Source organism: Mizuhopecten yessoensis, unplaced genomic scaffold (genome assembly GCF_002113885.1).
Source record: "Mizuhopecten yessoensis strain PY_sf001 unplaced genomic scaffold, ASM211388v2 scaffold10951, whole genome shotgun sequence".
Lineage (NCBI taxonomy): Eukaryota > Metazoa > Mollusca > Bivalvia > Pectinida > Pectinidae > Mizuhopecten > Mizuhopecten yessoensis.
In genome coordinates, this window is record NW_018408803.1 from 654,717 (window position 1) to 676,801 (window position 22,085).

The 22,085-nt window shown below is 38.8% G+C and overlaps 1 protein-coding gene across 3 annotated transcripts in view; it reads right to left on the reverse strand.

The window, feature by feature from the left end:
* Window positions 1-505: 505 nt before the first annotated feature.
* LOC110463996 (myotubularin-related protein 3-like) overlaps window positions 506-22,085 on the reverse strand; it is a 43,038-nt gene continuing 21,458 nt past the window's right edge. For 2 of the 3 annotated variants that reach the window (XM_021518986.1, XM_021518984.1), the window contains exons 3-16: window positions 16,423-16,715; window positions 14,371-14,543; window positions 13,821-13,923; window positions 13,523-13,636; window positions 12,616-12,830; window positions 12,352-12,462; window positions 12,062-12,173; window positions 10,528-10,723; window positions 9,770-9,955; window positions 9,228-9,401; window positions 7,309-8,532; window positions 6,663-6,902; window positions 4,887-5,083; window positions 506-3,068 (exon numbers count right to left, since the gene is read on the reverse strand). In XM_021518986.1, coding sequence (XP_021374661.1) covers window positions 2,882-3,068; window positions 4,887-5,083; window positions 6,663-6,902; window positions 7,309-8,532; window positions 9,228-9,401; window positions 9,770-9,955; window positions 10,528-10,723; window positions 12,062-12,173; window positions 12,352-12,462; window positions 12,616-12,830; window positions 13,523-13,636; window positions 13,821-13,923; window positions 14,371-14,543; window positions 16,423-16,715 — 3,525 coding nt within the window. In that variant the 3' untranslated portion in view covers window positions 506-2,881. The remainder of the gene's footprint in view (window positions 3,069-4,886; window positions 5,084-6,662; window positions 6,903-7,308; window positions 8,533-9,227; window positions 9,402-9,769; window positions 9,956-10,527; window positions 10,724-12,061; window positions 12,174-12,351; window positions 12,463-12,615; window positions 12,831-13,522; window positions 13,637-13,820; window positions 13,924-14,370; window positions 14,544-16,422; window positions 16,716-22,085) is intronic. The other variant, XM_021518985.1, reaches the window with a different exon arrangement.

A 22,085-nucleotide genomic window follows, 5' to 3' on the forward strand; every position in this document is an offset into this window, starting at 1 on the left:
CAGTTTCCCTTCAAAACGGTATGTTCTTTTTTAAAAACCGTTTTTTGAAAATTCCTTTTCTCCTAACATTGGTAACTTCAAGTAAGAAAATTGAGACATTTTTCAACAAATTAAGGAGAGAAATTTATCCCTTTTGTTAAATCAAAAAGGGCTTTAAAGGAAAATCCCTGAATAAGCTATTTTTTATTACATAGCAATTTTCTAATTATGATATTTAACTTATGTTAACACTGACTTTTTGAAAAAGATCCTGACAAAATATGCAAATTATATGCAAATTATATCTAACAAAAAAATTGTCTATTACAAATGTTTATTTGTGAAATTCCGTAAATCGCCGTTCCTAGCAACCACCTTGATTGTCAAGTACATGTTAATATCCCCCTCGGCCATTGCAGGACTATGATCAAAGCATTTGGCGTACGTGTTCAAACAAAATGTCATTTAGTCCCGATCTATATCTGATGATTAACTCATTCACCGCTGAAGACACATTTGAACTCCTCCAATTCAAAGGATGGAACAGTTCATTACAGAATTTCAGGGGTGAATAATTTGCTTTACCAGATTACCTCCCTTTATCGCAGAAATGTTACCTTGGTTTTGACATTGAAAAAAAATCCATCTTTCAAATCATAAATATGCGAAATATGTTACAGTATTAATTATTTTAAACAGATTTTGACGAACTTATCACAAAGTGAGATTTATTAAATTTTGGTTTGATCAGAATTATTTTTAAAACTCTTTTAAGAACAATTAATAATATAGGTTCCTACACCCAAGGTCAATTTCCCCAATAACTTACTAGATCTTTCTTGAAGTATTTTCAAATGCAACGAACAACCCATGCTGATTAAGCCGTTATTTAAGACATCAGATGAATTTACAATAGTACCTGTTTTGAGGCTTCAATACATAAATAAAGTCTTTTAAAAACAAAATCAAAAACAAAAAAATTTCGGCGTTATAAAAAAGTAATATATAATTATTGTCAAATTTGGAGAAGATTGGCCGAGCATGTACCTGTAACTAAATATACAAAGGGAGGTAATCCAGTACTGTCCTCATTTCTAGGAGAAGCTATATCACACAATGCGCAGATATAAAGAAAACAGTTTTGAAAATGTGTAATAAAAGCACAGCAACTACAAATTTTTTTGATGATATTAAAAAAACAACTGAAGCAAAGCATTTTCTCCCTCCATCAAAAACTGAGAAAAATAAAAATAAATACTGGAATTGCTCAACAACATAACAAAATCTGATATGATGAATTACATTTAGGACACCAATCTTGAATCTAAAATGAAGAAAACACATTCGAAATATAAAGTGGTAGAACTAGATGTTATGTATGTAGTCATTCAAAGGAAGATCAGTATTCTGTGATTTTTCAAACAGATATTGATAATTTTATCTTCCGATAAAACCTAATGCACCCAAGTATTTCCAAGCCTGATTTCCATAGTAGTCGTAGACTAATGGTATGACGTCGACAACCGTGAGTATAATCACTGAATGACAAATCAACTCCGTCTCTTCAATTTTATCTAAGGTATTTTCCAACTGTTTTAAAAAGTCATTAGAAAACTAGATAAGGTTACCCAGAGACAAGAATATTGCATAAATTTCCTTTACAAGATGATTGGAAAGGTTTTTAGAAATTCAAGAAATATCCACAAGCCTTTTACAATCCGAGGTTGAATAGCTAGTTACAAAAAGCCCCAATAATCAGAAACTTTCTGGGAGCTGAGTTCTTTATTTACCAAATTTTAAACTTTAGATATTTAACTCATGAGAATATATAATGACCCACACTAATGTCAATTTCATCTGCTAGATGTTTATTTTAAGGAATTTTTTGATGGAATTTACAAACAGTAACTCATTCACCCCTGAAATTTCATAATGACCTTTTCCAACCTTTGATTCGGAAGAGATCAAATGTGTCTTCAGGGGTGAATGAGTTAATAGAATTTATCTCGAGCTTTGGACTTAATTACTTGTTACTAGTCTATTGTATTTTACCAGACTTAATTTTGCTAGTGTAAATGTTATTAAATATGATTTTTCAATTATTTTGCTAAAGGTTTCAGTTTTGTTGATTAATAAGGATTTTACAATAGTAATATTCTTTTAACATTACAGTATTGATAATTTTATTAAATCCTTTTTTATCTGAATCTTTTAACCCTTTCACCACTGTAGACCATAATGGACTCATCCAGATCAAAGCATGGTAGAGCCTACTAAGTTACATAGGGGTGAAAGGGTTAAACTAATGAATATTCCAATCTGCATGTTGAGAATAATACACATAAGTTGATAAGATTATTTTAGTCTACAGTATATGGTATGTAATTTTCTTTTTATTAAAAGGAAATATCTGAGGAGTTACTGCATACAAAATCAAAGGAAGAAAAAATTAATTGTTCTAAAAAATAACAAATAAATGAATCTAATGTTTATAACCAAAGACCTTCTCAGTGTTATCCTACCAGTATTTATTTAAAAACCAAAGTCTTAGGTATTTCAAATTTCAACAAAATCCCAAATGTTCTGGTACATGTTTATGCATCCATTTGTTAGCTAGTACAGCAACATTTATACACGGAGATCTGTAGCATTCTAAAATCTCTTGCCTTCAAATGTTCCTTAACCATTAACTCATCCACCCCTGAAGACACATTTGAACTCTTCCAATTCAAAGGATGGAATAGTTCATTATGAAACTTCAGGGGTGAATGAGTAAACATAGCGGTATATCTAAACAAGAAAACAACACATAGATATGCCAGGAAATGACTTCAAATTCTGAAATTTGATAATAAATCTGCTGTGGAAAGGTTTGCCAAATAATTGTTTTAGATTTCGTCCGTTAATTTGAGGCGGCGGCGGCCATTGGTCGCTCATCAATGACCCCGTTCTCCAGTGAGCTTCTTCCGCCCTGGTACCGCAGGACCTTGTAACAACTTTGACAGACTCGCTCCGGGGACATGAGATTTTGCTGAGGGATTGATGTGTAGTAGTTCGTACAATCGTGACAGAAGATGTTTCCGCAGTTCCTGTGAAATACGGAAAAAAATGTTGGTAAGAAACATGTCTACATTGACAATCGTTTACACATCTGTATTTTATATGTAATTATTTTAATTTACATAATTATTTGAATTAAGCGAAACTTGCCTCATCGAACATAATGCAGTGACCCCATCTCTACAGAAAATTACCAAAGAAACTCCTTGTAACTCCAATTAACCATATAGATTCTAATATTTTCTATGGTGGTGGATTTGACAGATTTCGGTGTATGGAATTTTGCAGAAAAACATGACAGGCCAAAAATTGCTGTATGACCTAAAACACATCCATACAAGTTTTGGAGAAGCTTACCAGATGAAAACAGGGATTCAGTTTATAATTTTGTTTTCATTTTCATTTTTTTTTATGTGCAAATACCAATATATATCTTATTTTAAATCATGTTTGAAAACTTACTGGGACTTAAATATATCTACAGTGATAATTGGCACCCAAGTTTATCTGGAGTGGTTTAATACTGGGACTGAAGTTTGTGTGCAGTGGTCGTTGGGACTTAAGGTTATCAGGAGTGGTTATTGGGACTGAAGTTTTTCAGGAGTGGTTTAATACTGGGACTGAAGTTTGTGTGCAGTGGTCTTTGGGACTTAAGGTTATCCTGAGTGGTTATTGGGACTGAAGTTTATCAGAAGTGGTAACTGGGACTGAAGTTTATCAGGAGTGGTAACTGGGACTGAAGTTTATCTGGAGTGGTTACTGGGACTGAAGTTTTTCAGGAGTGGTTTAATACTGGGACTGAAGTTTGTGTGCAGTGGTCTTTGGGACTTAAGGTTATCCTGAGTGGTTATTGGGACTGAAGTTTATCAGAAGTGGTAACTGGGACTGAAGTTTATCAGGAGTGGTAACTGGGACTGAAGTTTATCTGGAGTGGTTACTGGGACTGAAGTTTTTCAGGAGTGGTTTAATACTGGGACTGAATTTTGTGTGCAGTGGTCTTTGGGACTGAAGGTTATCCTGAGTGGTTATTGGGACTGAAGTTTATCAGGAGTGGTAACTGGGACTGAAGTTTATCAGGAGTGGTTACTGGGACTGAAGTTTATCTGGAGTGGTTACTGGGACTGAAGTTTATCTGGAGTGGTTACTGGGACTGAAGTTTATCTGGAGTGGTAACTGGGACTGAAGTTTATCTGGAGTGGTAACTGGGACTGAAGTTTATCTTGAGTGGTTACTGGGACTGAAGTATATCTGGAGTGGTAACTGGGACTGAAGTTTATCTGGAGCAGCTTGATAATGGAACTGAAGCTTAGTTGGAGCAGTTACTGGAAGTAAGCTTGTTTGCAGAAATAGCATAAACAGTTTAATTATGGAAGTGAAGTTTATCTGGAGTAGATATTGAAACTTATTTTTACCTGCAGTGGTGAGTAAGACTGAAATTTACCTGCAATGATGAGTAAGACTGAGATTTACTTGTAGTGGAAAGTAAGACTGAAATTTATCTACAGTGGAAAGTAAGACTGAAATTTACTTGCAGTGGAAAGTAAGACTGAAATTTACCTACAGTGGTGGGTAAGACTGAAATTTACCTACAGTGGAAAGTAAGACTGAAATTTACCTACAGTGGAAAGTAAGACTGAAATTTACCTGCGGTGGTGAGTTAGACTGAGATTTACCTACAGTGGTGAGTAAGACTGAAATTTACCTACAGTGGTGAGTAAGACTGAGATTTACCTACAGTGGTGAGTAAGACTGAAATTTACCTGCGGTGGTGAGTAAGACTGAGATTTACCTACAGTGGTGAGTAAGACTGAGATTTACCTACAGTGATGAGTAAGACTGAGATTTACCTGCAGTGATGTTTCCTGTTAATCATGCCAAAGCTAAGATCACAGTTACCACAGTGAGTAACGGCATGGTCAGGGACCCATTTCACCATTTTAGATTCTGTGTCTTCGATCTGTTCCCAACTGACGTCTGACGCAGCGTTACTACACCCACCGAGGGACTGGAAGTCTCCATATCCTGTCGCTTCAGGCAGCAACAACTGCAAAGGGAAACAAAATGTCAGGCGTTTCTCTCGATACAAATTACGATACCACTGCTTCAAATATAATCTGTAAAATCCAAGCATTCCTTCAAGCAATAGAACTAGCTCAGAAACCCTTTGTGTGGTAGAAGCTTTTTACCCCTGAAATTTCATATTGAACTATTCCAACCTTTGAATTGGAAGAGTTCAAATGTGTCTTCAGGGGTGAATGAGTTAAGTAAGATCACAAAAAAAAAAAAAAATAGTATCAAATACTAGTGAAAGAAAAAAAATACTTAAAATCATTAAGTCACATTTGACACTGACAAAGCATTTCAATAACGTCTGTCCAAACATAAAATTATTAAAACATATCAAAATTAAATTATCTGAAGACATCATTTTACAAGAGGCCAAGAGGGCATGTATCGCTCACCTGGAAATGTTTTAAGAACTAGATAAGAGGTAAAGATGTACATATAAAAATTAAGAAAGATCCATCCAGTATTTCTGGAGATATATCGCAAGAACAAACTTCAAATGTCAAAATCCAAGATGGCGGCCTGGTGGCCATCTTGTTGAAATGAATACACCCCTATAGTAACAGGCACTACTAGATGGAGACAAAATTGGGATTAAATCCCCTAATCCCTATGGTAGAATAAGGATTTAAAAGGTTTTACCTCTATTTCCCCTATTGGGCCCTGTCCCTCTGCCCCCAGGGGGGCCACACCCGCCGTTCATACAAAATTGAGTCCCCATGGTCCAAGGATGCTTCAGACTAAATTAGGATAAAATCCCTTTATCCCTACGATAGAAGGATTTCAAAGGTTTACCTCTATTTCCCCTATTTGACCCCACCCCTCTGCCCTCAGGGGGGCCACACCCACTGTTAAACAAAACTGAGTCCCCTAGGCCCAAGGATGTTCAAGACCAAACTGGGATAAAATTCCTGAATCCCTACGCTATAAGCAGGATTTTAACAGTTTAACCTCTATTTCCCCTATTCAGACCCACCCCTGTACCCCCAGGGGGGCCCCAGCCACCACTCATACAAAACTGAGTCCCCTTGGACCAAAGATGCTCCAGACTAAACAAGGATATAATCCTTAATCCCTATGGTAGAAGAAGGATCAAAGGTTTTACCTTTATTTCCCCTGTTGGGCCCCGCTCCTCTGTCCCCATGGGGGCCCCAGCCACCACTTATACAAAATTGAGTCCCCTTGGACCAAAGATGCTCCAGACTAAACAAGGATATAATTCCTTAATCCCTATGGTAGAAGAAGGATTTTAAAGGTTTTACCTCTATTTCCCCTGTTGGGGCCCGCTCCTCTGTCCCCATGGGGGCCACACCCACCCTATATACAAAATTGACTTGAGCCCAAGGATGCTCCTGACCAAATTTAATTAAAATCCAGTGAGCCGTTCAAGACTAGTAGCGTTTTAAATGAAAAGTGGACGGACGGCCAAGTCACCAAGCCTACCCCTCCCTGCCAATCAGTCTACCAAGATTCAAACAATTTTTTGACATTTCCGACTCCAGATTTTGTGGCTGGCCAAGTTTGGAGAGCAATACTTGCAGATTTTTTTCATTTACCATTTCATCTTTGGCTAGTTCCATAGCACACCTTCCTGCCCCACTGCAGGCCGAGGCGTGCTGTAATATCAGGGCTTGGGCGTTTGCCAGGTGTGACTTCAAAGCCAGAATTTGGCGTTCATAATCAGCTTCGATTTGGCGCATCCTCTGTTGAACAGGCTCATTGAATATTGTCAGCCCGTCTATATCGAGATGGCGGCCGATCCCGCTCAGATGGCGTTGTAATGGTACCTCAGATGACTGAAAGAAGGAAATAGTAAATAATTAAAATCAAAATAAATAAAATTATGTAAATGCATTAATTAGAGTAATTAATTTCATACAGAAATCAAAATCAATAAAATATATATCATACTAATTAAATAGTTTGATTTTCTTTCTGTGAGTTGAATATTTCAAATATAACTGTTCGGATTCTTTTTCAGATTAACATTCAGTGCAAGATTCTGTTTCTCATGTAACGATGACCTTCAATCAATCTTTCTCTCTCTTGCTGCTATTGAAAGCTTGAATCTAAAACATGCTGAAAAATATGATATATTTAGAAATTGGACTGATATAAAACTATTCCCTTTCTTCTTGAAAAATTTCTTCAACAACAACCATTAGATGCACAAAGAAATGAAAAAAAATCAAATCTTGTAACCTTGCTATCAGTGCCGGGTGTGGGAGGGCAGGTCGAGTTTGGGGTCTGAGAGCTGACAGGAGTCGGAAACTGAGTGGAAGGGGAATGACAGCCTCCGTTTGGAATACTGGATAGTTTGCCGCACCCGTTGGATCCACAGTCGAGCCGCAGTGCGGGTGGCTGTGACAACAGACACTGCTGAAGGTGGAGAAGGTTGGCCGCCTGGCGCAGACAGTCCATGTGAACGTGCGAGTTACTAATGTCGCTGGTACTCGTACTGATACTCGAGCAGCTCTCCAGCGACTTTATTTTGTTCACGGTCTTGATATTCCTACATTCCCTATCACAGTGTACATTTTCTTGGCTACATGACGACACTCTGCCGTGTGGTCCGTCAGCAAGACTCGACGCGCTACACCGGCAATGCTCGCCGTCCTCCTCACACAGGGTGTCTGTCGAGCTCTCTATTACGAGCTCGCGGGACCCCGTCTTACGTGTTAAATTCTCGTCGCTATCTGTTTTAATTGTTTGACACGTTTTATCCTCAGTCTCAATTCCATTACTATGTCCATTACTTATCACATTTTCACCATTAACCATCGTCGAATCCTCGCCTGTATATCCGTTTGTCAAGATTTGTTTCCCCTTCACTTCTTGTTCGTTTATCAGTGAGAGTTGTTCCCCTTTGTCGTCCACTTCTTCCTCCACTCCACTGTCTCTATTATGGCGTTCCGTTTCGTCATCTTTTTTGTCATTTTCTCCCTCTTCTGTAGAATCACTCTCTCCATTCATTTGAATCTCACGCACGATATCGTCATTTCTGTAGTTAACGTCTTTTTCGTTTTTGTCACAACATTCACTATCGTGTCCGTTTTCTACTGAACTTGAGTCACCATTCATAACAACAGGTGCTGTGTCGTCTTTATTGACAGAATTTGGAATGCTGGTACGACTGGAGTTTTGCTCCGTATCTTTCGGCGCCAAGTGAAGCGCTTGGTCTACAAAATCCTTGGTGATGTTTGGGTCACTTTTTCTACGACTGGGACTAGCTAAAATTGTCATTTCCTGATTGGCAGCTAAATTCTCACATGATCTCGTCTTCTGCAAGCTACAGTGCTCAGGTTCGGAGACGAGTGAAGGTTTGTCAAGAGCGCATTCTTCTGGCCCCATCGAGGACGAGTTGTTTGACAAGAAGACAGCCCTCCAAAGCTTGACACTTCTTACATGGCATGAGGGATACAGCACCTACAGATGAAAATGTTTCAATATAAATTCTGATATAAAAGGATTATTTCAGATTTAGTTGTGAAAAGAGAAAAGATCAAAGAAACAAAATCAATTGCAGATAGTAGGGTTCATCATCGCATGAACACACATTTTAAAGGGTTCATAAATGCATGGATACATGTTTATCACATAATGTATTTTAAAAGTTCATAGAAGGATGAACTCCAATTGTACTAAGAGTTCATCAATATAAGAATAAAAATTGTATACATGCATAAATACAGGGTTCATCAATGCATAGACACGGTTTGCAAATAAGGTTCATCAATGCATATGCATAACTTAATGATATACATGTATAAACTCTATTTATTTTACTAAAAATACGAAACAATTTATTTCAACTTAAATTAATCACTCTTGTTGGTATGCATGTTAGCGCGAGAAGAGTCTTAACCTGGAGAAAACCCAAGTGGTCGGGGAGGTAACTCCATACCTTTTAATGTCCAATCAGGGAATCGAACCCCAGCCGCCTTGGTTAAACGGCAAGTGCGTTATCCAGTGCGTCACCCGACCACCCCTATACATAACCTACATATAAAGTTCATGAATGCATGAATTCATCAGGTAAATAGGTTTAACCAATACATGGACTAATCTTGTCCGTCAAGTTCATCAATGCATGAACTTGTAGTCATCATTTTACTACGAACCTGCTGCTCTATAGTGGGGCAGTAAAGGTGATTGAGGAATCGCTTGTTTTTGAGATTGAGGAGTGACCAGACAGAGGCGGTGCGTTTCTCCAGCTCCTCCTTCTGTCGCTCCCGGGTCGTGTTACAAAGGAATGTACCGAACAGACACGAGTACGTGTGCTGCACCAATTTTACCTGAGGAAAAAAAAAAATTAACTCAAAAACTACAAAATATCGATCGCGATAATCATACCAATGCTAATATGAAATCTACCGAACTGAAATCATTTTAAAATCAGGAAGACTTTCCAAAAGTACTGAATCACTGGGTTACTTCCCAGCATATTCCAGTACAGATAGAAACAGCTAGCTAGACTGGAACAATTCGTAATATTCATGAACAGAATGAAATGTTAAATCAGACTTTTGGTTCGAAGGTTTCAATATTTTATTTCTTCAGCAAATTCAAAAGACCCTGTTTTATTATTACATCAACATACATACTCTAGTGGTATATCAATCCGAGTGTCTCTCAAAATGGTGTTTTTTTGCTGCTGACTCACCAGATAGGCCTCGTTGAACTGGAAAGCTGTAGGAAACTGCGTGTATATCTGGTAAACACAGTCGATCCACTGAAGGAACACAGGACATCGCTCATTCGTATCCTCGTTGTTTATTCCGTTACCGCAGCGGTCAGCGAACTTGTGTCCGAAGTCCAGCCACTCTCTCTCTATTAGTACCAGGAAACCCTGCAATGGTGAATGTAGTTATTGGGGTGATAGCGATTATAGTATCAGGCCAAACAAAACCTCTCTATTTCAAGTACAGTCAAACCCCCATAATTAAACTTCTAAGATTCAAATTTCTCCATGTGTCAAAATTTCGGCAAAGTCCAGATTTGTTTGACCTTATATACTGAGTGATACTCCATTTATGAATTGAACTATTTCAAGTCAAATGTTCGACTGTTTTGAATTACAATCAAGTTCCGATTGTTAGGTAAATGTTGGAAAATTACAACTAATAATTTGAAGTAAAGTAACTACGTGTATCTGTACGAGAACAATGAGATACCCCAGGGTCATTTTATATTATTAACATCTAAACAAGGCAACTACAGTGTATAAATACATAAAACATTAAATCCAATATTTATATCTATTTCAAATTGAATATCTACAGGATCTCCAAGAAGTTCAACATTATTTAGTCAAAGTCTTGATGTTTCAAATTTTTTAAGATTGCCCCGTAAAGTTTGAACCATCAAATTTTGACTGTATCTATCAATATTCCTTGCAACGAAGGCTTTTAGGCTTGTTACCTCCATGGTTCTGTAGTAGGGGTCCAGCTGGAGTGTTGCCAGAGATATGATCTGAGGGGTGCGGTCCCAGCCGTCGGAACAGTGGACCAGGACCGGCCGCCCCTCCTTGTCGATGGAGCTGACCGCAATGTTAGCAGTCTTCATGAGACACGAGGTGTGTAAAAGCCATTTGGAGTTCTCCAGTCCAGAAAACCAGCTACAAAGATGGAATCATAATTAAGTTGAAACAGGTGTCAACCTCTGAAACCTCCAGTGAGGGAGATCTCCCTCATTCCACATTTCAAATAAGGGAGAAAGTACGTGAAACGCGACTGAAACTGCCTTGCTCAATTTATCTTTTCCTCTTTATGTATACAATGTAATTCAATGTTAATCTCTAGTAGCATTATACATTATGTTATGTAAGTGAAGTCTCCTGACTTTAACATTAAAACAGTTTGACCAGTGTTCAGAGGCCACCTTCCTAAAGTCCACAAAATGGATGGTGATCTATTTACCTGTGTTCTGATCACATAATGATGACTGCAATGAAGAGTGTTAAAAGTGGTCTCTACATACAGGTGGTCTCTACATACAGGTGGTCTCTTAACACAGGTAGTCTCTATATACAGGTGGTCTCTTAACATGGGTGGTCTCTATATACAGGTGATCTATTAACACAGGTGATCTCTACATACAGGTGATCTCTTTATACAGGTGGTCTCTTTATACAGGTGGTCTCTACATACAGGTGGTCTCTTAACACAGGTGGTCTCTATATACTGGTGATCTCTTAACACAGGTGGTCTCTACATACAGGTGGTCTCTTAACACAGGTGGTCTCTTTATACAGGTGGTCTCTTAACACAGGTGGTCTCTTAACACAGGTGATCTCTTAACACGTGTGGTCTCTGAAAACAGGTGCTTGCAAACAGATTTGACTGTTTTATGTAATTTTGATTTTTGGACTACTACTCTTTTTATTTTTTGTTGTTGTGGCATTTAACACACTGTGTCATCTGTTTTGTAATCAGTAATTTACCATACTTCACTGTCATATGCTACGTTTCTTTCTCATGGATTAATTCTGTGAATTTTGGCCCAGAACAATCAACCATACAGCATTGTTTTTGTGGTAGATGTACACAAAAGTTCAACACAAAAGCCAAAATGTCTACAGTCAAGCCAAATTATTTGTTAAGATTATTAATTTTATTTTCAAATAAAATTCCATATCCAGTGATTGTTAAAAGCCATTTTGTTAAGAATACATCAATTAAATCCTGACACTTCATAACTGAACTAAGTTTCTAATTTTGACCCCTAAATTTCATTCCTGACTCAAAATTTGACCTCTGACCCTGATTTTAACACCTGAAAGAGACGCTTACCCCCGACACTAGCTTTGACCCCTTACATTAATTTTAACCCGACATTAAATTTGATCCCTGACCCTTAATTTGACCCCCGACACTCGTTTTGACCCCTGACTTTAACTTTGACCCCACTAACACTAATTCTGACCTCTGACACTAAACTTGACTTAGACACTTACTTCACCTGGTCCGGCCCACTGCTACAGAGCGTGCGGAGTGCGATGAAGCTCTTCCTAATGGAGTGGATGTTGGCCAGGTTCATGAACTGGATCTCACAGTTAGGGTAGTATTCTGTAACACAATAAAACAAACAGTTTATAACACGCGGTTATTGCTACCTTCCCTGGATATCCCCTTTTTATATTTATACATATTTATCTTTTCAACCACTCAGCCACTGCAGCCCTCTTTATTGTTCAATTCTTCTGATTAACAAATTGCTCTCATTAGACTAGGTCACATGACTTACCTGGGCACTCCAGACCCCCGCCCTTAGCTCGGTTGGCGAAGGCGGCGCTGTACGACCGACAGTCGATCACCAGCATTCTCTTGTCTTCTCCAAGGCTTTCATCCCCAGCATCTGCAACCAATTTAACATCTCAATAAATACCTATTTTGCTCTGTGGCACCAAAAGAATGAAAATGGTGTATATAAGGCGTCCCGAGAAACCGGAGAAAATCGTGTTAAATGTTTATTGTTTATCAAGGGAAATAGCCAAGATACAGATCTTACGATGCATTTCCAGGATCTTACCTCCGTTTTGTGACCCACTCTCTGAAGAGCTGCAGTCGTCAAGAATTGCAATACTGCGCTGGTACGAGCCAGGATTTTGGGAGCATGCAAGAGGGATGGCACGCAGAAGGGCCTCGTCCTCGGGATTCCGCCAGCCCAGCCATCCAACCTCGGGCTGACTGCACCGCACCAATACTGCTCCATTACGCTGGTCCCTGAAACATTTGGAAACCAGTTTAAATATCCGTAAAAATTAAATGATTTCAATTGCACCAAATTCTAGTTTAGGTGGAATTACCGCAAACAAAAATATTTTTGTTTACAGGCTAAGTTGACTCATCTTATAACATATATATTTTTCACCAATTCAGATAAAACTTGTATCCGTTTTATCAACATTACATTCTGTATGACATTTTGCTATTTAAACACTTTACACAAAGCGGTGCAAGCAATTTGTTGACTTTGAATGGTGAACAAAGGACCATAACACTATACACAGTTGAGCAAGCAACCTGGAGCCTGTTTGTTTATGAGGAACAACCAGTACCTCTGTTTTTAAATGTAACAATTTCGGGTATAAATCCTTTTGGATCTGCAAATGTTTATGCGACCTTGCAAGGCTTTGTCAAGGCCCGCCTGAAAGCAGCATCAGATAACTAGGTCCGATCTTATTTCATAAACGAACAACTCTGGTACAACCGGTTCAACCGTTTGGATCGCGATAAACGAAAACTGACCTGATTTCAGTATGCTACTCTTTGCCATCCCAAGAGGCACTTGCACAGAAATTTGGGCAATTGTAGGTGATACCATAAGAGATAGGCTCCAGAGAATGAGATATACACACTGAGTGCGAACCTTCAGTCCTTTTCAAGAGTACCAGCGAAAAATTCATAAATCCTACCTCCAAACCACACTGGGGAAACGGGCCAGAGCTCGGAAGCTCGCCACCTTCTTCAGCTGCTCGTCAGTGATGGCTGCTGGGACGATGTGGTACTTCGGGTACGATTGACACACTCTGGAAATACAAAATCAAATTCTTTACATAACATGGCTGTCACACCTTAATTAGCTTGAAACAGACTTAAGTATATTTCTGGTAATTTTTCAAAGTGGAGTGCACTTGGGCAGTAATAGAAAACAGACATATAGTTTGTTTGTCCTTATGATTTAAGAACTGTTGTGTGTGTGATCAGCCTTACCCATAAGACTCGTTAAGATAGGTGATTCTCCATGCTGTCTTATTCTTCAAGTTAAACTTCATTCTTTCCACCTCCTTTCCAAATGAGAAGTGGAAATTCTCATCTGCCAAAAAAATAAATGATAAAGATGAAATATCTCACATCAATCATTATGGCAATTTAAAGGACTCGAGACGAAAGTGTTTCATAGAAACAGAACAAAAGGGAGAGCACTTGTTATATATAAAAAGAAATTGACAAAATAATTTTCAAGATTATTTTAAAATAAGACTACAAACCAAATGGAGGAATGTGTCAACAAGGTAATTTTTTTATCAATTTTTACAAATAAATTCCTGTTTCGCAATGCAAAACCAAAACCCCAAAAACTTCAGGTAAATGATCATTTATACAAAGCATTCTAAATCAGAGATTTTTACGTGACGAAAACTACCATTTTCCCAAAGATTTTCCCAAATTTTCGAGCCAGGGGGCAATGTTCCACTATACTTCAATACAGATTTCCACCCTACACTTCCGTAACATAATCTAAAGTTCCTGGGTACTGTACCTTGTTTACAAAGCTGATAGCAGGCATCAAGCTCCAGCCCCCCAGGGCAGAGGTCGACACACCAGGCGTGGAAGGCGAAGGCAAAGTAGCTCTTCAGCTCCCTGGGTGGGGCCACACGCTCACTGACACGACGGTACCATAACTGACAGGAATCGTTGTCGCTAAACGCACATCTGGAAATTCAAAAGGGAAAAATTCATAATTTTCTTCTTCAAATTAGCTTTAATTGTGCGAATGAAGTCAGATCAAATTCACAACGGAAATGGCAGTTTACAACGTAATGTCATTGTCAGTTGATAAATGCACAAATATAATCCTCATCCTCGCTACTCCAGGGGTTACGAATACGCTCACTTTCCCTCTCTGCACCCATGGACTATTATGTCATAGCATAATCAAATGCACGCAGCTAGCTATTTGATTGGTCACAGGTAAAAATACTGACCAATCGCTAGGCTGATACCTGTCCATTGATGATTACAGAGGAGCAACAGCAACTTTTACTGTTATGTGATTGACAGATTCTTTTGATGTACATCAATTCAGGTCTTTCTTCTCATCCACAAGGTACGTAGTGAATACTAAGCCATCAATTGTGCTATGACATATCCCAGGGGTGCAGAGAGCGAAAGTGAGCGTAGCCCCTGGAGTATCAAGGAGCGTCAGTGAGCGTAGCCCCTGGAGTATCGAGGAGCGACAGTGAGCGTGGCCCCTGGAGTATCGAGGAGCGACAGTGAGCGTAGCCCCTGGCGTATCGAGGAGCAACAGTGAGCGTAACCCCTGGAGTATCGAGGAGCGACAGTGAGCGTAGCCCCTGGAGTATCGAGGAGCGACAGTGAGCGTGGCCCCTGGAGTATTGAGGAGCGACAATGAGCATAGCCCCTGGAGTATCGAGGAGCGACAATGAGCATAGCCCCTGGAGTATCGAGGAGCGACAGTGAGCGTAACCCCTGGAGTATCGGGGAGCGACAGTGAGCATAGCCCCTGGAGTATCGAGGAGCGACATTGAGCGTAGCCCCTGGAGTATCGAGGGCCGACAATGAGCGTAACCCCTGGAGTATCGAGGAGCGACAGTGAGCATAGCCCCTGGAGTATTGAGGAGCGACAGTGAGCGTAACCCCTGGAGTATCGAGGGGCGACAATGAGCATAGCCCCTGGAGTATCGAGGAGCGACAGTGAGCATAGCCCCTGGAGTATTGAGGAGCGACAGTGAGCGTAGCCCCTGGAGTATCGAGGAGCGACAGTGAGCGTAACCCCTGGAGTATCGAGGAGCGACAGTGAGCGTAACCTCTGAGTGTCGAGGAGCGACAGTTAGCATAGCCCCTGGAATATCGAGGATTGACAGTGAGCGAACCCCTGGAGTATCGAGGAGCGACAATGAGCATAGCCCCTGGAGTATCGAGGAGCGACAGTGAGCGTAACCCCTGGAGTATCGAGGAGCGACAGTGAGCGTAACCTCTGAGTGTCGAGGAGCGACAGTTAGCATAGCCCCTGGAATATCGAGGATTGACAGTGAGCGAACCCCTGGAGTATCGAGGAGCGACAATGAGCATAGCCCCTGGAGTATCGAGGAGCGACAGTGAGCGTAACCCCTGGAGTATCGAGGAGCGACAGTGAGCGTAACCCCTGGAGTATCGAGGAGCGACAGTGAGCGTAACCCCTGGAGTATTGAGGAGCGACAGTGAGCGTAGCCCCTGGAGTATCGAGGAGCGACAGTGAGCGTAGCCCCTGGACTATTGAGGAGCGACAGTGAGCGTAGCCCCTGGACTATCGAGGAGCGACAGTGAGCGTAGCCCCTGGAGTATCGAGGAGCGACAGTGAGTGAGCGTAGCCCCTGGAGTATCGAGGATGCCTGTACCTTGACCTGTATATTTTATTATGAAATACACCGGAAGTTGGCACTGTAATGATGTTGAGTTTGGCTAATTAATCTTACTTAACTCATTCACCCCTGAAATTTCATAATGCACTGTTCCAACTTTTGAATTGGAAGAGTTCAAATGTGTCTTCAGGGGTGAATGAGTTAATGTCAGATTTCCGTCAGCAACTCACCTGGCCACCGTAGCATCCTTGCAGTACACATATAGGTAGAATATGTCACGACATTCCACGCTCTCCACCAGCCCCAGCGGCACGTTGATGAAGCTGTCCTTGAAGCGGATGAGGAGCCGGAAGTTGGATAGGGCGATCACGCCTTCGTCGATATGCCCAAGGAACTCCACAGCCTCCCCACACAGGAGCGGGAAAGGCACATGCAGAGCAGCGTCTTCTGTCACCAGCAACTTCTTGGGGTACAGCTCCGATCGCTGGATGTAGTCCAAACTGGACGGCTCCTCAGCATATGCCTGGAGATAAAACAACAGTAAAAATAAACACAAATAGCAGAACAATGGGTATATAACATTAGGCAAAGTACTGTGAGCAATCCATATTTCCCGATCGCTGGAAGTACAATGTAGTCCAAACTGGACGGCTCCTCAGCATATGCCTGGAGATGAAACAACAGTAAAAATAAACACAGATAGCACAATGGGTATATAACATTAGGCAAAGCATTGGGAGCAATCCGTATTTCCCGATCGCTGGATGTAGTCCAAACTGGGCGGCCAGCTGCTCGGCATATGCCTGGCGACTAAACAACAGCAAAATAAACACAGTTAGCAAAACAATGGATATACAACATCAGACAAACCAAGGTGAGGACATCTTGCCAGATAATATCTAACTCGGGCAAATTCAACAACTGGTTTTCAATTTTTCCATTCATATGTATATTTTTGAGCCCGCTCGTACGCCTCCCATTTATTACCATATGAACCCTTAGTAGCCTTGCCTATATATATGTGTTACACCTATAATACTTATCCATACACATACTATTACCCTAGATGATTGTATTTATTCTCGGTGTCAAACAACTATATATATTTAGATCAAAATATCTTCCCAGTAAATGTGCAAGCAATAATGGAAAAAAAGGTGTATTTAAAAACCCCAAGACTTGCTGAAATGTTTTTATTACTGCCCCTAAATTGAAATTGTTATTGAAAACACCTATCTTTTGGCATTGCCTCAAAAAAACTATAAAAATCAAGCCAAAATTGTCTGTGTAAATAAATATGTATATATACACAAAAACATGTCAATGTAAGCATTTTGAATTGCTTTCATTTGGCAATCATGCATATGTAGTGGATAGAAATGTCAATGGAACCGAGATGAATTTATATCAAATATTTAAACAACCGTCGAAATGTCTGCCAATTTACAACAGGTCGTTGGCTAACAAGTGACTTTCCTAATCCTACAGCGATTGATAGGGGATGTTTGTATGACAAAGTAAATACCATATAAATACACTGTGATATATATAATACATCACCCAGCTTACCTGGACCGTACCGTATTTCTACTGTTATTTCCCCTAGCAGCAGTGTCATAGTATTTATATATAAATTTAGAGTCCTTTAAATTTAAAAACTAGAAAAAATACTATGTTAAGTACCTTTACGTACAATATTGTCAAACCTGTTTTAACCCTTTCACTACTGTAGACCATAATGGACTCAACCATATCAATGCATGGTAGAGTCTACTAAAGTTACATAGGGGTGAAAGGGTTACCGGGTAAATTTAAGAGACCACCCCTGGGAGTCGAAAAAAAATAATTGTTTGTTGGGTAACCAACTAACCGCATGTACCCCACATGTAATACTGAAATAGAAGATGAATTTAATTTTGTTTTTATATGTAAATAATATGATTTCCTCTTGCAAAAACTGTTAAAACCTTATTCTCGCTGAAAGCCATCCATGTGTAAACTATTTATATTGCTTAGAACAGAAAATGTTACGAAACTATATAATTTCGGAAAATTTCTCGTTTTTTTTAAAATGAGTGAATATAATCAGTGTATGACTTGAACTTGACTTTGTATGACATTGTATTGTGCATAATACATGTATCGCTATATCAACTTAAGCCGTATGTAAAGCTAATTACGATAATACAAAATTGGAGCTGGTGCTCGGTAGTGAAGCGGCAATAAAACCAAACAAACACACATGTCAAAAACGTTGTCTCGACGCTCAAAGTATGTAAATACAAAAACGTTGTTTCGACGCTCAAAGTATGCAAATACAAAAGCGTTGTCTCGACACTCAAAGTATGTAAATACAAAAACGTTGTCTCGACACTCAAAGTATGTAAATACAAAAACGTTGTCTCGACGCTCAAAGTATGTAAATACAAAAATGTTGTTAACGTTGTCTAGACACTCAAAGTATGTAAATACAAAAACGTTGTCTCGACACTCAAAGTATGCAAATATACAAAAACGTTGTCTCGACGCTCAAAGTATGTAAATACAAAAACATTGTCTCGACACTCAAAGTATGTAAATACAAAAACGTTGTCTTGACACTCAAAGTATGTAAATACAAAAACGTTGTCTCGGAGTAAAATTCACGATGAAATCACTAGAATGGGGCATGTTGAAAATGGACTCATGACACAGATGGTCTCCTATGAAGGTTGTTGTACTATTTGACTGTATATTAAGTTAAGAGTTTTGTCGGGAGGTAAACATTGTGCTGTCATTAAGAATCGGCTTGCTGAATTAGGTTCCTCAGTTTGTTATAATTAATAAATGCTAAGTTTGTTTTGAACACGAACAGTCATTGAAAACTCATTTAAACTAAGTTTTCAATTACTGTTGTGTTCGTAACAAACTTAGCGTTTATCATTTATATCAAACAGATGTATCTCACTCCGTCTCTTAATTCAAGTTTATTTTTCATTCTGTAAATTTTATCAATACTGTAATTTCTTAACCCTTTCACCACTGTAGACCATAATGGACTCATCTATATCAATGCATGGAAGAGTCTACTTAAGTTACATAGGGGTGAAAGGGTTAGACCACATATATACATTCCAATTTATCATAAGCCGCAATTGAAATACTTCCCCTGCTTAAAGTTAAGAACAGTTTAATTTTTATATCATCATAGGTCAAATAAAGTGAGAGTGAATTCTCAAACCAAAAAAAATAAATCATGATAACCTGACCATTAATGCTACAATAACCTGGATTTGGGTTGACCCACATTATCACAGTTAAATCACTATGTGTACAATATAAGCTCGGTCTAATGTTAGCTTGTGTATATATTCAAGTACCATTCACACAATTTTCACTCAGGCCAAATAATAGAATAAATCTTTTTCTGAATCTCACACGTATAAACTGTTTGCATATTTTTCACTCAGGACTAAATAATGAAATATATCTGTTTTTCCATACTGTTGACACAACTTCCACTCAGGCCAAATAATAAAATACTGCTGGAAGATAATTTTTTATGAAAAAGAAAATTATAATAAATATGTATTTCTTTCACACATAACTCTTTTACTTAAACAGTAGTATTTAAAAATGAGAAAGCAACTCCAAGTCAGAAAATAACAAACAATTTATCGGAACTCTTTTTTTTTCTGGAGATAATTAGGGAGATTGCTGGGACTCTCTACCTTAAGGTAGTTCCAATATTATTGAAGCTTACTACCATGATCGTAAGAAGGATGATAGAAAGCCGTTCCAGTATATGTAAGTCTATAGGTCATTAGCATTACAATGTATAACTGTATTCCTATGTGTACTAGGAACCTATAAGCTCTCGGTCAACTCCAGGCTGCCATACACCGGTCATCTATACCGAATGGCCGGTCATTGGCCATTATATAGATGTCTTTGGCTACAAGACATTTACATAAAATGATACAAAAAAACGGTATCACATTACAAAAAACAAGTGACACACTTGTGTGAAATATATAAATATATTTTTTTAATTATCCACCAGTTCTTAAAATATGTGGGTATTGTGTCCCAGAGTTGGAGCTGATTTAAAGTTCCAGGGTTATAATTTAACAACCACGAACGGCTCATTATAGTCTAGGTCAACAGAAGACATTGGCCTGTCTGAATGGTTTACAATATGTACAGTAATCAATAGATATACTTGTAACCGTCCTCTAGTTTTAAAGTCTTGCTGTAGATGGCTAACGCCCCTAAAATGGTCTCCGCCTTTTCTCTTTTGCCTTATATACATTTCACTGCTTTCCTATCTGAACTGGCCATGGCCTTGGCCACCCTTGGTCGACAAACGAATTACCATTGTATACCGTGTAAGCCACCCTAAATGTGTGTAATGGCCCTAAATGTCTGTATTGTGTTGACAGGCCGTTGAACCGTGAACGAATCTTAATGTAATATATTGTGCAGTACATGTACCCTATCTGAACAATATACATTTCATGCATACTTAATTTCACGACCAATGACCTTCCTGCACTGATCATGAGGACAAAAGTTTGTGTTTCACTCGTTAAGTACATTGTACGTCTTGCGTCCGGCAATGTATAAATAACTCCTGCAATTCCTGATCAATGTTAAACGTTAATTTTAAGCAACTATACAGGGCTGTACTGTACAGCAAGAACTTATAAATAATACCGGTATAGAATTTTATTAAAAAAAAAAAGTTTCTTTATGAAAAAATTCAAAAAATTTAAAGTCTTTCATTAAAGGGGCATCACGCTGAAGTAACTATTTTTTTGTCTTTTTTTCAAATANAAAAGGCTTTAAAATTTAAATCATACAATTCAAGATGGTCTAGACCAGAAAAAACTGACACTTTGTTTGAGACCGAAGCAAAAGTTGCATTTTTAAAAAGAAATATATATGTGTTCATACAGTGAAATTTGTCTAATCTGACCCCTGAGTATTCCGACATCCTCTGTAATCTAACATAATGCTGTAATCCCAATTTGAATGGAAGCAACTAAATACGACCTGTGTTTTCCGACATACTTTCCAATCTGACTATTATGTTGTGTCTAGACACAGTGTTGGGTTTGACGTCGGGTATCATTTTCTACGAGCTCATCATTTTCAATCACTTCTATTCAAACCGAAATTAACACACACAAATCCACCGTACATGCATGTATCTATGCATACAGCTTTGTGCTTCATCAAATACCTGATATACAACTCGTACATAAGGTTGAGATCCCAAGTACACATTCTAATTTTAGTAAATCGTTAGTTGTGTCTACATCTGTCATATTGATCTGTCTGCCGCGACACTGTGGCATGTGTGTATATCCACGTAAATTCATGAATCGCACCGCGATTCCAGCCTGTCGGTGAGACGCCTTTCTGAGAAGTGTATATATATATTGATCTAGATATCTGCTAAGCAAGCAGCTTTTAGCCTTCAACGGCTTTAAGCGTGCTGAGAAACCGAAATATTTTATCAAATAAATTGGCAACTAACATTGATCTACATTGTAGATTTCAAGATACAAACTTCTTTTCAAGTTTTGCAGAAAATCAAATTAACACATCAGCAATTTCCACTCGTTTAAAAACAACAAGCAAGGTATCGCTAGTATTGTTTAGGTATACAACTCATTTACAGTAAAGTTTATGTCTTATCGTTTGTCAACTGTCAACCTTGACCGAGATACTTGGTTTAAACATCATATCTGCATGCACATATACACAATAACACACAGCAGGATAGAGTCGATAAGGCCAGACCAAAAATATGTGTGTTTCATTGCACTGATGTAAAATTTCATATGCAGAATTCTAGATATCCAAAAGGCAACTTGGAAAAAAAATATCTTTAAGTCGCACCAATATT